The following is a 15,099-nucleotide window of genomic DNA, read 5'->3' as shown; positions in this document are numbered from 1 at the left end:
ATGAGATCGGGACACTACATAATGGAATGTTAACTTAATTATTTTGTTAAAATTATCTTTTTGTTGACATTTAACATTTTCCTTTTTATTTCTTCTTTAACTCCGTCGACATGACTTGCCAGCAAAGTCCATGAGGCAAATTGCACATACGTCTACCCACTGGAAAGAGAAAAAGATCTCGAGACGGATGTAGGATAGCTGCCGCACCTCTCGCAAACCGTTTTTATCACACTTTGCAGCATTTGTATCAAACTCTTCATCTATCTTACCATCGAATACAGCATCAAAAGGTACAAGCAAATATGGCCTTGGGGCAGGACTTGGACAATTCTGAAAAACATCTGGCTGAGCCAGCAGCTGGAACATCAACAAACCGATCGAAAGCGTCTGCTTTTTCCGATAAGCCAGCTTCCTCTGAAGCTGAGCCATATTGGACGCATGCTTATTATTCAGAAATGAAGGGCGATGAAACTCAATTGCAATGTGCAATTGCTCGGCTTGCCATCGATGGGCCACGAAATCATGGTGGACACCGACCACGGTTGACTCACAAACGGGCACAATTATTGCGGAAACCAAGCATGACGCCTTCATCCACCAGCGATTCGGATAAAGAAGATACTGTTGAGTCTATCGCCATCCATATTGATGAAGAAACAAAGAGCTGGTTGGATTTGAGCGAAAATAATGAAAAGGTCGACAGAAAAGGCAAAGGGAAGGCATTCCAAGAAAAAAACGGAATTTGTAAGGCTGTCGATCTACCTCCCGAAATTCTTCTTCACGTAGGTGTTCTCTCTAACCAGTTGTCAATGGATTTCTCATATATTTCAGATATTTCGTCATCTTCCCAGCAACGCAGATCTTCTCAATTCCTTGCTTGTCTGTCGTTTTTGGTGCCTCTGCGCGTTCTCGTTGTTGTGGCATAGACCTAACCCAGGTTCAATCACTAGCTTAGCGGCTATCATCCGGGTTATACACTCCAAGAATTCTTCTTTGCCCTATGCAAATGCCATCAAACGTTTACCTCTCAATCAAGTTGGTCCAATACTTAGCGACGAGCTGCTCCTTCCCCTATCTGTCTGTGTCCAGGTTGAGAGACTCAACATTAACGGGGCTGTGAGGGTTACGGCTGATACGCTCAAGATTGTGATTGCTTCTATGCCAAATATTCTTTCACTTGACTTGACTGGGGTTGTACACACCGACGACTCGGTTATGGAGGTAATAGGCGAAAAGTGTCGGAAAATACAGGCTATCAACATATCGGACTGCAAGTTGGTCGGAGATGATGGAATTATGGCTCTTGTTGGAAAGTCTAAATCGCTCCGAAGGGTATGCATCTACAGCTTTGTGTTGCTCTGCTGATTACGGCTACAGGTCAAATTCGACAAATGCCATCGCATCTCAGAACGTTCCCTCATACCTCTCATACGCACATGCCCTCTCGTGCTAGAGTACGATTTTCAAGCACTCATTTCTCTTTCTAATGCTGTTCTTCACACCATTTTTCTATGCACTCCCTACCTTCGCGAATTGCGTGTCAATGTTTGCGTAGCTCTCACCGACAAATGTGTCCCCTGTTTATCGGAGTTTGAGAACATTTCGGATGATCAAATCGCAGCCATCTCAAAAGAAGCAGGCTTGAATATTGACAAGGAACAAGGAATAGCCATGTATAGACCTTTGGTAACTACGATGGAGTATCTAAGGGTGGTTGATTTTACTGCTTGTACGGAATTGGGTGATCAGGCATTGGATAACCTTATTACAAATGCGCCAAAAATCCGACAATTGACCCTAAACAGATGCTCGAAATTAACAGATAAAAGCCTTTACAGCATCGGGAGATTGGGAAAACATCTGCATAACCTGCATTTGGGACATGTCGATCTGTAAGTTGGATGGACTAAAAGCTGAAACGTCACTCATCGTCATCCAGGATTACAGACAATGGGGTGATACAAATCGCCAGGAATTGCACGAGGCTACGATACATTGATTTGGCTTGTTGCACACTATTAACGGATGCGTGCATAATTGAGATTGGAGAAAATTTATCCAAACTGAGACGTTTTGGCTTAGTTAAGGTGAGCAGTATGACCTTTAACTGTATACTGACATATGCTGCAAGTGCCAAAACATCACTGATGCTGCCATTTATTCTCTCATAAGAAACTATGCTACGCTTGAGCGTATTCACCTCTCTTATTGCGATCAGCTCAGTGTTAAGGCTATAGCATATCTGCTCAATCGTCTTCCTTATCTCAAACATCTAAGCTTGACTGGAGTGCCCTCGTTCAGGGTTTCAGAGCTCCAAGCTTTTGGACGCGCTCCACCACAAGTGAGCACAATATACCGAGACATTGAAATAAAACTCATGCACAAGTGTAGACATTTAATGACCATCAACGTTCTTCGTTTTGTGTGTTTTCTGGCTCGCTCATTGACACTCTCCGCGATTACCTTAACGAACGTTATCTACCTTCTATGGACATTGACACTTCTGAGGGCTCGACTCATGATGGTGCTGCATCAAGCGCATCTTCCCTTACTATACCTGGTGGTTTCTCTACCCCACCTGGACAGCCGGCATTAGTTTACAGGCCCTCGTATTCAAATTCAGAAGACGTCTGGGATCATGTTTCGCCTGGTATACCTTCAGAGGCATTCCAAGCATCTGCTGGTACACACGTAGCTTCAGTTGGTATGGCACAGACATCAGATGGCGCATATTTTGCTCCGATATCTTTCAACTCAATTTCTCCTTCAGCATCAACCCCCTCCCCTTTGCCTGCGGTTATTGACAATGAACATCCTTACTCGTTGTCCCATTCGACTCCCGGCACGAATACAACAAACCCTACTGCCCTAGATTATTCGTGCTCACATAATTACGCGTTGCCATCACTAGATTCATCGCGATCTTCTGGCCAGAATATAGAGGGAAGACCATCAGGTCTAGCTAGTGGATTAAGCCGACGCGAACGGCCAAATGTACTAAGAACACTGCCTCAACCTAGTGTTACCTCTTCTACGGACGTCTTGGCTGCATTCTCTAATGTGAGCAGTAATGCGGGTGATTGCACGCAGCAGAGACAACAGTCAAGTTTCTCTCAGCCTCACTCACCGCTCTATAATTGCAGCATATATGGTACCGGCACAGGAACAGATACGCATTACGTTAATGAAACTGATTCAGAACCGCAGAGGCAGTCTAGGGGCGGAGACGGACACACCAGGCAGCAAAAATGGTTTGGAAGATTCGGACGCAATTAAAACCGTATTCCGGTGACAAGCGCAACTGTATTAATACACGATTATGCTAGAATCAATTTGTTGATGAGAGGTAATGTATAGAATGATGTAGATGGCTGTTGTGCCATTTCTCATAGTGCATTTATATACAAACATAACTTCAAGTTATGTGATAGCCACATTGAGTTCATATTTGTAATACCTGTAATGCAAACATAACGGTTTAACACTTTGTAGTGTATATTGGTGGACATATATATGAACTTCTTTTTGGCGATAGTGTTGAAAAAGAGAAAGAATATGAATTTCTGGTTACAAGCTTGGGAAATTGCGACTGAAGAGGATATGCCTCGGGTTAGAACAACGCTGACTTATTCGTTGGTGTTCGCATGGAAGGCAGACTTTTGTGCTATTGCTTTTACTCTTACGCATGTACAGAAATCATGGTATATCGCACACAATAGAGGCTAATTTATATTCATTCTGAGTAAAAAAAAGCAATAGGAATCACCAACCTTTCTTAATGAAGGATCATGAACTACAGGCAGCCATTATGTCCTGTTTTAATGCCAATCAAGAAGTGGATGTTAGAGACATGGAACGTTGCTTCTGTAATTGACACAACTTTTACAATCATTAGTAAAGACAGTCTTAGTGATATAGGATCAATGACAGGCAGAGTTCCAAGATTGATGATACAATGCGTGTACGTGCAATCTGCTCAAATCCAAGATAATGCTCGATGATATAAAATTCCCTGTTTGTGGTGAGTATCTCAATCTTGACCCCTAAACAAGTTCAACAACTCGTTCTATTTTGCCCTTGTTCTTCTATTATCTTTGTCCGTGCTATGCTTCCAACATTCACAGTCGTCTCAAATGATACCTGATAATGACAAATCAAGAAACAAAGGAAAGGTATGAGGCAGTAACACATGGAATTCCCAGTAATGATTGGTTTACAAATCCATGAGGCGTTTCAGGAGTTGCCATGTTGCAAAAGATATACTAGACAATTTCGTCAAGATGATTCGTATCATATAAAAAGATGACAAGTCAAGCTCACCTAGTCATAGGAACGACTTTGACATAACCTATACTCAATCCAACCCAAAAACCTCTCCACCCCCTCCCCTCAAAGATGGTTTTGACAGCATCTCTCCAGCCTACTCCCTGACTCCCTCCTATGCCTCCGACTTGCATTCTCCGTCTTATAATCTCAAACGGGTAAGATGCTGTTTGTGACACAGCACCTGCTATTGCACCACAAGTAAGGTCACGCGACGTTTGATGTGTGACAAAATAAGGAAAGTATTGTGGAAGATGTGTCTTGAGAGTACCATATGTAAGAAACGAAACACCAGCATACGGTATCATGCCTATAATTGTCATGCTAAATCCTCGATAAAATGGGTATAATGGCAAATTTCGAATAAAAGGTGAGATAGACTGGCTCTGTTTTTTGGCCATGGGTATGTTAGATTCATGATATATCGACTTGATGACTTGAATAATAGATGTTCGTTCAGATACTTTTGTTTGATAGGCAAGACGAACGCGAATAAGTTCTAGAGGGTAGGTACACAGGACAGAAGAAACTCCAGAGACAGCGCCAGCGATAAAGAATCGAATAGGTGTTCTTTGTTCAGGATTTGTAATCAACAGCTTGGAAGACAAGATTCAGTATTGTCATTTCACAGGCCGAGGAGCAAAGTGAAATACATACCCGTTCCATCCAATCATAAAGCATGTATTTGATCCCAGCATAAGGAAAAATCCTCAGCAAAGTCACGCTGTGTCCTTGAAATAATCCTCGGATACCTTGAGTTTTGTAGATTAACTGAGTGGCATGCAACAGCCCCATGGGAGTTCCTACATCATAGTATGAGAGCCTGCTGAACAAAATATATCTGTCTACCCACCGGCATACTGCCGAAACTCGGCATTTGATGTCTGAAAGAGGATCTTGACTCGATCTAACGGTGCTATAGACGTTTTTGCCTTTAAAAAGACATTAGGTCAGCGGCCAAAGGAATACAACTTGACATACAACGCAGCCTGCGATACCACCAGCTATTCCACTACTTAGGACTGTAAATAACCCAGTCAGCATCATTCACCAGAGAAAGAAAGAAACATACCATACTCCCAGCTTTTATTATCCGACTTTGCGCGTTGCCTGCTTCTATGCCATAGTTGCAACGCTGTCCATCGTTCAGACTCTCGAGCTGGAGGCCATGTCGTATCTTCGAGCGCTGTACTTGCTGAGATTCCCCTCGGTGTACTCAGCTCATTGTCCATAGAGATTGCTCTTTCCTTGCCTTTTGTAAAAGTTCGGAGAGGCTCCGGGCAGCTCATTACCTCCTCCAAAGAATGTATGTGTTGAAAGAAGGTAAAAATGAAAAACAAATGTTGGATGAAGAATAGAAAGCGTAGTCGGATAAAAAAAGGAGAAATTGCCGGCAATCAATAAGGTCACGTGACATGATTGAATTCAACAACAAAGCATAGCAGATTAAGAATTCTGAATTGTGATGTAATACACAATTTGAAGTCAATAACGATTTTACGAAACGACAAGGGAATGGACATCCAGAGATATATTAAACATTAAATGAGATGTCCAGCTCCAGTTATCCCCTCAGAACACTCTCGCAACGATCTAACTCAAGTCCGAAGCTGCTATCTTCAATACCGCAGAACCAGCTTGACTCTGCGTCTTCTTCAATACCAAGTTTCAGAGCGGCAAGTGGAAGCAGTTGGTCAAATAAAAGAGATAAAAAGAGGATCAGTGATGCATCAGAAGAGGAAGCATTACTAGCTGGACAAGCCGAGATACGAGACGAAGGTGATACACCAAGATTTCTCAAAACGACCAGTGGAGATGTGAAAGGGAAAGGGCGAGAGATACCTCTGCAATCACCTCGTAAGTACAACGTCATAAAATATCCTGCTTGCATACTGAGAGGTACGCAGCTGGTAGGTCACGGTATCCACCCAATGTTGTCCGTAACCAAAAATACTCTGTTATGACATTTCTACCTCTTGTTTTTTACGAACAATTCAAATTCTTCTTCAATTTTTATTTCCTTATGGTTGCCCTGTCGCAATTTATACCGGCTTTAAAGATAGGATACATCGTTACTTATGTCGCGCCTCTGGCTTTTGTATTGACAGTAACGATGGGAAAGGAAGCTTGGGACGATTATCAACGCTATCTTCGTGATCGGGAAGCCAACTCTACCCGCTACCTTGTGATCCTGCCACAGGCTTCATTGTCACATCTCAGCTCTCCCACTTTGTCTTCTGAGCCCTCTAACCAATCATTGCCCAGGCCTCAGACACGATCAATCCCGGCCTCGGCCTTGAAGGTTGGGGACATGGTATTGTTGGAAAAGAATCAACGTGTGCCGGCAGATATGGTCCTCCTTACAACATCTGAGGAAGAAGGCACCTGCTTCATCCGAACAGATCAACTTGATGGAGAGACAGATTGGAAGTTGAAGGTTGCCATCAAGGAAACTCAAAAGATGGGCGAAGCACATGTTGGTTCCATTGAAGGTGTCCTTTTCACCGATCCTCCAATCAAGGATATTCATACATTCTACGGCACTATGACTATATATTCTACTGAACCCGGTTTGCAAGAGCAAACCACTATTCATCTCAATGTTGAGAATGCCCTATGGGCTAATACTGTCCTTGCTGCTGGGAGTGCTGTTGGCCTCGTTGTGTATACAGGGAAAGAATCAAGAGCAGTCCTCAACACGAGTGTTAGCGGCACCAAGGTAGGAAGATTAGAAGTGGAGGTCAACTCCATGGCAAAGGTATTTTGATATGAAAATGGTTTATTTTAAAGGCTAACAGCAGGTCTAGATTCTTTGTTCAGTCACATTCGCTCTGTCAGTATTCTTAGTAGCACTCAACGGGTTTAGAGGGCAATGGTATATTTATGTGTTTCGATTTCTCATCCTATTCTCAAGCATCATTCCAATTTCGTACGTCATTTGGTAAACTTCATTTAATCTAGATCTAACAAAGAAATTAGTCTGAGAGTTAATCTTGACATGGGCAAAACTGTTTACGCTCATCAAATTCAATCAGATGACGAAATCCCAAAAACCATTGTTCGAACCAGTACACTGCCCGAAGAGCTTGGACGGATAGAATATCTTTTGAGCGATAAGACTGGTACCCTGACGCGGAACGGTAAGCCAAAGTATTTCGATCTGTTGAAAGTACTGATATGAGGAAGAAATGGAACTAAAAAAGCTCCATATGGGCACTTTGGTCTTCGGGTGGGATAGTATGGATGAAGTCGCCAATATACTCTCTACCGCGTTCGAAGAGTCCTATCGTAAGACTTTCTCTTCAACCAAAATTAAACTGACAGGGCTATGTAGATGGACAGCAAGGATCTCTGCCTGGGGGAGCTGTTAGAGGAAGAAGAGATATGACAGGACGAGTCCGAGATGCTGTAATGGCACTTGCTATTTGTCATAATGTAAGTACTATTTCATTTGAATGCCAAAGAATGATCGGGCTAATATGAGCGTAGGTAACACCTGTTACTGACGATGACGGTTCAATAGCGTACCAGGCTTCATCGCCTGATGAAGTAGCAATTGTTCAATTCACTCAATCCGTTGGTTTGACCTTGACTCATCGCGATCGCTCATCAATATCTGTCTCAACGTCCACTGGTACCAATTTCACATACGACATTCTAGCTATCTTCCCTTTCAGCTCGGAATCCAAACGCATGGGAATTATTGTAAAGGAAAGAGAAACAGGAGAGATCATGTTCGTTCAAAAGGGCGCAGATGTAGTGATGGGTGCTATCATTGGAAAAAATGATTGGTTGGATGAAGAATGTGGAAATATGGCTCGCGAGGGATTGCGTACCCTCGTTCTTGGCCGTAAAAAACTGAGTCATGATGCCTACAAGTCTTTTGACAAGGCTTATCAAGAAGCCCAAATTGCATCTTCCGAAACGCGAGCTTCACAGGTTTCTCAAGTTATCTTACAACATCTTGAAAACGATTTGGAACTTCTTGCTTTAACAGGCGTAGAAGACAAGCTTCAAGAAGATGTAAAGCCGACTTTAGAACTTTTGAGAAATGCAGGACTGAGAATCTGGATGTTGACCGGTGACAAAATTGAGACTGCCACTAATATCGCTATAAGCAGCAAGTTGGTTGGAAGAGGGCAGTATATCCACCAAGTGGCCAAATGTGAGTTTGATAGCAATTCTGATACTAACTGAGACGTTGGTGGTAGTACAAACAAGCGAGCAGGTTCGAGATATGCTGGACTTTTTACAAACCAAACCTGACTGTGCCTTGGTGATTGATGGCGAGTCTCTCCAGGTAGGTTTTCTATATGCTTGTCATTATACTAACGCTTCCAACAGCTTTGCCTCGATCGTTTTCGCCCAGTTTTCATTGCTCTCGCGACCCAGCTACCTATAGTTGTAGCTTGCCGTTGCTCGCCTACTCAGAAAGCTGATGTTGCAAGGCTAATAAGAGAATACACCAAAAAGGTTGTATGTTGTATTGGAGATGGAGGAAACGATGTTAGCATGATCCAGGCTGCCGATGTTGGCAAGTCGTGTTATTATCCATATTTGCTATGCTGATTTAGAAGCTAGGTATCGGAATCGTCGGAAAAGAGGGTAAACAAGCCTCGTTGGCGGCCGATTTCAGCATTAATCAATTTTCATATCTCACAAAACTTCTCCTCTGGCATGGTCGAAACTCCTATAAACGCTCAGCAAAGCTTTCACAGTTTGTCATTCACAGAGGTTTAATCATTGCCGTAATCCAAGCAGTTTTCAGCTCTATCTTCTTTTTTGCGCGTAAGACTTTTGAACCTGACAAGTGTTAAGAAGGATGACGCGCATTTAGCCATATCTTTGTATCAAGGCTGGCTGCAGGTAGGATATGCCACTATCTACACAATGGCTCCAGTTTTCTCGCTAGTTCTGGATAGAGATGTCAATGAAGATCTTGCTCTGTTATACCCCGAGCTCTACAAGGAGCTAACCAAGGTGAGTCATACCCCATTCCCATGTTGAAAGGCTGACAGTGTCAAAAGGGGCGTTATTTGAGCTATAGGACATTCTTCACATGGCTAACTATATCCACCTATCAAGGTACGTTTATCCAATGCAACCTTTTGTCAACACAACAGGTCAAAAGCTGAACAATTGTAGGAGGAATCATCATGCTCCTTTCTTTGTTCCTTTTTGAATCCGAATTCCTCCATATTGTTGCCATTTCATATACAGCCCTTGTCATCAATGAACTCATCATGGTGGCTCTGGAGGTCACCACATGGCACAATTACATGGTTTTAAGCGAATTGGGAACAGCGATTATGTATTTTGGAAGCATGGTTGTTTTACCGGCTTACTTTGGTATGTCTCTATTCATCGTTAAGTACATATGGTGACAGCCGAGAATAGACTTGCGTTTTGTATTATCAACGACATTTGTCTACAAAGTGGCTGTGATCGTGGCCGTATCAAGTTTCCCACTCTACGTGATCAAAGCAGCCCATCAACGACTTAACCCAGCCACTTACAAGAAGGTTGCGGGTATATGATACGCCTAGGAATAGACAATTAATCTGTATGCATACATCTTACGGACGTCAAGCCAGGTCGACCTATTCAATGGCCACTACGATACACTGCGCAAAACATCACTTACTTCCCTTACTATCGATTCTAGCATGCTTGTTTAGTCGATTTTAGGACATTTTGCCCTACCTCCAAGACTCTTGTACATTCTTGAACCAATAGGTTGGATGCCGTCCTAATGCTCAAAATCTGACTCCCCTTAAGCTGTGATACGTTACTCAGCGACTCCAACATAACCTCTGTCAGATTTACTATGTTTGAATATCCAAGAGCATCTCTGTAAACTCTATTCTCAACCAGTCGACGTTTATGAAGCATGAGAGTGAAAGAAAATGAGTGTTGTCCTTGGTCTTGCTCAGCATTAGACGCAATGGCTGGTTTCAATAATGAGAGCGATAGCCTCTTAACGAGGTGGATTGAGTGAACCAAATAAGCTATGAGTTGTCACCATTCACTTAAACATTACGGGATGGATTGAGCATAATTTCCTGCCAAATTTCATTCATTTATTGACTGATAAATATAAGAGATTATGGGTTCCCCCAGCTTAGGTTTCGATGAAAAGTTTGAAGATTTTAGTGAACCTGGCAATAGTCAATCGCAGAGCTTCTCTAGCCAGCGATGGAAGATGGTTTTGTAGCAACTGGGGAGGATACTCGAAAGGTATCGGATAACCAAACCACTTTTGATACAAGTCCAAACTACTCGACAGCCTCTCCACTATGCCAGAGATAGCCTTGCTTGTTCACAGCCATTATCAGCGCTGCTTTCCGAATGCTAGTATTCAAAATGCATCAGCCATAAGCATCTTTATACTAAACCAGCTCTTTCGCTGCCATCTTCCATCTCATTCTTGCTCTACAATCTGCTCAAGAAGAAAAGTACTGGTTATTTTACACGTCTTTTGTCCAGATATACACCAAATTAATCAGATCACATAACTGTTGTAAATGAAGTAGAGAGAAAGAGAGATGGATTTCTATTTCAAAGTAAGAGTGTATACGATAGATAGAACATACACTGATCTAGAGGAAGTTGATTAGCTTGAGATCGCGTAGGAAGTATTCAAATATCTTCAATACTCTGGCAGTTTCAATGCTTTTGATGGCCTGGTCACCAAGACTCTCGGTTTCACCCATTTCAAAGTGGGTTTGAATTTCATTCTGACAGTTATGATCGGGTGGTTAAACACCCATAAGCCGTCTTGATGCAAGTTCCATCTGATGTTATAGCTATTGTAACTCTGTTGTACACCGTTTACTTGACAAACAATTTCCAAGTGCGTTGAGTTATCATGGCATGGGTGCTCTTGGTCATATTCTTCCACATATTGACTTGTCATGGCTAGGATGTGCACCCTTCCTCCCATTGCGAATGTCACTGGTCTTATCCAATTTGAACGTGATAGGACATATGACCTCTTGGCATGCTATTATGTTTCTTAGACTCTTGCTGCTATTCGGCCTCTTCTTTTCAGTTGGGCCAATACCAATGCTGGTGGAATCATCAAGGTCAGTCTAGTGCGTGTGGAACTGCCCTGCAAACTGATGATAAATAGCGTGTCGTTGTATTTGCCACAATGTTCACCTTCCAGTGTGCGGGCAGCGTTATCGGTCCTCAAGTCAAAACCTTCACTATCATTTCTTGTCACAGCTGATTTGTTTCCAATGTATTTCAAGCGAGTATATCCCTACGACCACACTGGGCCTTTTGCTGGTTTGAAAGGCATGCCAACCATGAGCAGTGTAGAGGCCGACGCGTACAAGTTTAAGTTGATCCGGAAGGTCAAGGCTGATGGTATGGATAAAGAAAATATGTATGAGAATGTGTTTGATGGCTTGACAAACTTTGAACCTTTTGAGAGTGCTTACAAAGTGTAAAGCTGACAATGGTGATAGAAGTCTCTACTTTATCCATATCTTGTAGTTTCCTTGTCGAATACCATGAGAGCTTTTGGAGATTGAATCGTGTTGAGGTTTTAAGAAAGCATTTATAAATATTGTTTGGAATGAAATGGTGAATTTGTTAATTTTATAAATTATCCTGTAACAGTAGAAGATAAATTGCTCGGCGACGTCCGCCTGAAATTTCGTAGAAACAAAAAAAAAAGATGTTGTTAATGGATTTCATCTTTCTTCAACATCATGTCTGTCGAAGAAATTTCCCAAAAAAGGCCAGCAGATGAAGAAACAACAGAGCTGGAAGATATCAAGCGGCCTAGAATGGAGGATGCCTCTCCCATAGCCTGTCCGTCCATCTCAGACCCACAAGCTGCTGTTCCAAGCCCAGGACTTGTTTCAAACAATCCGTCATTAACAGACCACCTCAATGCTCCCCATCGCCGTCTGCCCAATCCGGTTTCTAAGCTTGGTCTCAAGCCTGCGATCCCAGAGCTTCCACCGAGCTTGCGAATGGTCACTGGGGTTGAGGCAGACATGATTGGTAGGCGTGGGTTTGTAGGTGAAGAAGAGTGCGGTATCAGAGGATTTGTCGGAAAAGTCAAAGGGGTGAGGGGTGTTATCAAACAGCGGTGCGTGAGTATTTTGTATGATGAGCTGAGTAGAAGGTTGCATGGACAATCTAGATTTTGGTCATTAGCTAGGGCTGATATCTCTTTCTAGATTTACGGATTTCTTGGTGAATGAGATAGGCCTTGATGGGCAAGTACTTCATCTGAAAGATATCACAAAACCAAAAGATTTCGGATCGCAGCAAGATTGTGGTGAAAACAAGGACGAACAAGAGTATGAAGAAGCTGCGTCTGGGCAAGTTGATGTGGCCAGTCTTCCAGAGAATTTACAGTTTGATCCACACCCACAATGGTCGCCTTCTACTACAATCAAGCTGCGGCCTCATTTTTCCGATGAGGCCATTATTGCTTTACATACATTTGTAGTCCAGGGTCGTGATGCACCTCCTAAAGGTGATCGTGGGTGGAGCAACCGTACGCCTGCGATAGAATCCACAGAATCTGCTGTCTCTGTAGAAACAGAAGCTCAACAGGACCAACAAGGCGAGTCTTCAGAAGAAGCTGCTATGAATCAATCTCTGGCACGCAAGTCTGGCCGTGGTCAAGGCAGAGATCGAGGGCGAGGGCGAGGTGCCCGCGGTGGAAGAGGACGAGGAGGCAGGGTTAATGGTCGTAATGGCGATTCAGGAAGTTGGTGGCTTGCTTATGAAGATGAGCGAGAAGTGTTGTCTCAAGTTTGTCTTTTGTCTCTGTTTTTCATTTTGCTAATGGCCAGTAGTCTATCAAATCTAAGGAAGAGAGGACAGCCGCTCATAAAATTCTGAGAGAAGTTTTCCCCGCGATGTTTGAGAGCACTACAAGGGACATAGAAGGCGATGAAGGCCAAAGACTCGTCATCAAGTGGTCCAATCAGACTGGCCAAACCAAAGGTCAGCGCCGTGCTGCTGGTAAGTTTTGATGTTTTTACATGTGAGCATCCTTCATGTATACCATCGAGTTATAGATCAACCCCGTCTCCCAGCATACATTCACTTTACCCTCCACAAATCGAACCGCGAAACCATGGACGCCCTCAATCACCTTCAACGTCTCATATCTGTATCCCCAAAAGACATCACTGTTTGCGGTACCAAAGATAAACGAGCGGTCACTGTCCAACGCGTCTGCTTGAAACGATCAGGACGGACTATACAAAACGTCTGGAAATCCGTTAATGGTATTAAACAAGGCTGGCATACTGAAGAGCAAGCTGTGACTGATAGAGGTGATAGAGGTGTGAGGGTTGGGGATTTCGAGTACTCTGCCCAATACTTGGAGCTTGGAATGCTGAAAGGCAACAGGTTTCTAATCACATTGAGAAGTGTAGAAGCCGAGAGCGTGGAAGAAATCAATAAAACCATGGCTTCTGTCCGAGATTCAGGTTTCATCAATTTTTATGGTACGTCCTGTTATTCCTCGCTTAACCCAATACTCACTACCTATCAAGGAATGCAGCGATTTGGCACCTCTTCAATGCCAACTCACGTCACTGGTCTTTTCATTCTTCGCAAAGATTGGTCGTCTGCTCTCGATTCTCTTCTCTCACTTCGAGAAGGCGAACATCCCGACTGCGTAACAGCAAGGCTGGCATGGTTGGAAGACGGAGATTATGTCAAAGCATTGGAAATCATGCCTAGGAGAGCAGTGGCAGAAAGAAGTATTTGGGAATTCTGGAAGAGAGGTGGAAGGCAAGAAGATAAAGTTGGGGCATTGGGTGTGGTGGGTTCATCTCTCTTATTGTTCAAATTTATGCTGAGACAATATGTCCTACAGATCCCAAGAAACTTGAGAACAATGTATGTCCATGCATACCAAAGTTATGTTTGGAACCTCGTCGTTTCTGAACGAATCAAATTGTCTGCAACGGAGCCTTTGATTGGTGACCTTGTCTTTGAAAAGACGGAAGGGAATGAGCCGTATGGTACGTTTTTTCCAGCTATTACCCCCCTTGCGACGACATGACTGATAGTGATAAGATCCCGAAAACGTCCCGGCTCATCGTATAGACCGCCACGGCCGCGCCCATACTTGGAAAACATCATCTTCTCCCTCTGTCAGACGCTTGACCGAAGAGAACATCAACAACAAAACGCATAACATCTTTGATGTCATAATGCCATTACCCGGATTTGATGTGGATTATCCTGGTGGCGAGGTAGGCGACTTGTATGACAGGATTTTGAAAGCCGATGGGCTGGATAAAGATAAAATGCGCAGGGAACAGAGGTTTGTACTGCTTGGCTTGATCGGAAAGCTTTGGCGCTGATTCAAAGCTGTTTTTAGAGAATATTCCCTCCCAGGCTCTTACCGTTTGATTCTCCTTCGGCCTCTCTCCCTCTCTTGGTCACACATAAGATACACCGACCCCGATCTTCCGCTTGTTCAATCTGACGAAGACGCCATCCTTCATCTGAATCCTCCTACTGAAGACAATCCTCAAGGGAAATTCCGTGCTGTCAAAGTAGATATGCAGCTGGGAGCTAGTACATATGCTACAATGGTTTTGAGAGAAATCACGAGGGAAGAAACAAGCTCCTGGTTTCAAAGAGGCAGAACGATGCGAGGAGAAGACCAAGAGCACAAAGGGGCAAGTAAAGCAGAAGGGGAAGGAGAAGTCATTGCTGAAGAAGAGGATGATGGGATAGAGGAGCTGGAAGCGTTATAATGATTAATTTTGTTTACATTATATGCAA

At 43.3% G+C, this 15,099-nt stretch overlaps 5 protein-coding genes across 5 annotated transcripts; 4 read left to right on the top strand and 1 right to left on the bottom strand.

Annotated features, from left to right (window-relative positions):
* Window positions 1–302: 302 nt before the first annotated feature.
* L203_101175 (uncharacterized protein) lies at window positions 303–3,276 on the top strand (the record flags this gene model as incomplete). Its single annotated transcript, XM_066210620.1, has 6 exons — window positions 303–782; window positions 832–1,332; window positions 1,378–1,892; window positions 1,940–2,087; window positions 2,132–2,341; window positions 2,392–3,276. The coding sequence occupies 6 exons, from the start codon at window positions 303–305 to the stop codon at window positions 3,274–3,276; spliced, it is 2,739 nt and encodes a 912-aa protein (XP_066066717.1).
* A 937-nt stretch (window positions 3,277–4,213) lies between these two features.
* Window positions 4,214–5,612, bottom strand: L203_101174 (uncharacterized protein; the record flags this gene model as incomplete). Its single annotated transcript, XM_066210619.1, has 6 exons — window positions 4,214–4,262; window positions 4,321–4,919; window positions 4,981–5,126; window positions 5,177–5,255; window positions 5,305–5,345; window positions 5,396–5,612. The coding sequence occupies 6 exons, from the start codon at window positions 5,610–5,612 to the stop codon at window positions 4,214–4,216; spliced, it is 1,131 nt and encodes a 376-aa protein (XP_066066716.1).
* Window positions 5,613–5,873: 261 nt separating this feature from the next.
* On the top strand, window positions 5,874–9,860 carry L203_101173 (uncharacterized protein; the record flags this gene model as incomplete). Its single annotated transcript, XM_066210618.1, has 14 exons — window positions 5,874–6,180; window positions 6,231–7,081; window positions 7,131–7,252; window positions 7,303–7,463; window positions 7,510–7,611; window positions 7,658–7,758; window positions 7,813–8,488; window positions 8,535–8,623; window positions 8,668–8,853; window positions 8,901–9,111; window positions 9,161–9,303; window positions 9,351–9,408; window positions 9,469–9,672; window positions 9,721–9,860. 14 exons carry the CDS (start codon window positions 5,874–5,876, stop codon window positions 9,858–9,860), a joined length of 3,351 nt encoding a protein of 1,116 aa, XP_066066715.1.
* A 1,528-nt stretch (window positions 9,861–11,388) lies between these two features.
* Window positions 11,389–11,777, top strand: L203_101172 (uncharacterized protein; the record flags this gene model as incomplete). Its single annotated transcript, XM_066210617.1, has 2 exons — window positions 11,389–11,408; window positions 11,456–11,777. The coding sequence occupies 2 exons, from the start codon at window positions 11,389–11,391 to the stop codon at window positions 11,775–11,777; spliced, it is 342 nt and encodes a 113-aa protein (XP_066066714.1).
* A 264-nt stretch (window positions 11,778–12,041) lies between these two features.
* On the top strand, window positions 12,042–15,071 carry L203_101171 (uncharacterized protein; the record flags this gene model as incomplete). The annotated part of the gene is made up of 8 exons (XM_066210616.1): window positions 12,042–12,427; window positions 12,519–13,101; window positions 13,146–13,314; window positions 13,371–13,805; window positions 13,854–14,125; window positions 14,180–14,327; window positions 14,383–14,632; window positions 14,690–15,071. The coding sequence occupies 8 exons, from the start codon at window positions 12,042–12,044 to the stop codon at window positions 15,069–15,071; spliced, it is 2,625 nt and encodes an 874-aa protein (XP_066066713.1).
* Window positions 15,072–15,099: the final 28 nt, after the last annotated feature.

The sequence above is a fragment of the Cryptococcus depauperatus genome, chromosome 1 (genome assembly GCF_001720195.1).
Source record: "Cryptococcus depauperatus CBS 7841 chromosome 1, complete sequence".
NCBI lineage: Eukaryota > Fungi > Basidiomycota > Tremellomycetes > Tremellales > Cryptococcaceae > Cryptococcus > Cryptococcus depauperatus.
The sequence above is the reverse complement of the archived record's forward strand: the minus strand, read 5'-3'. Positions and strand labels throughout refer to the sequence as shown.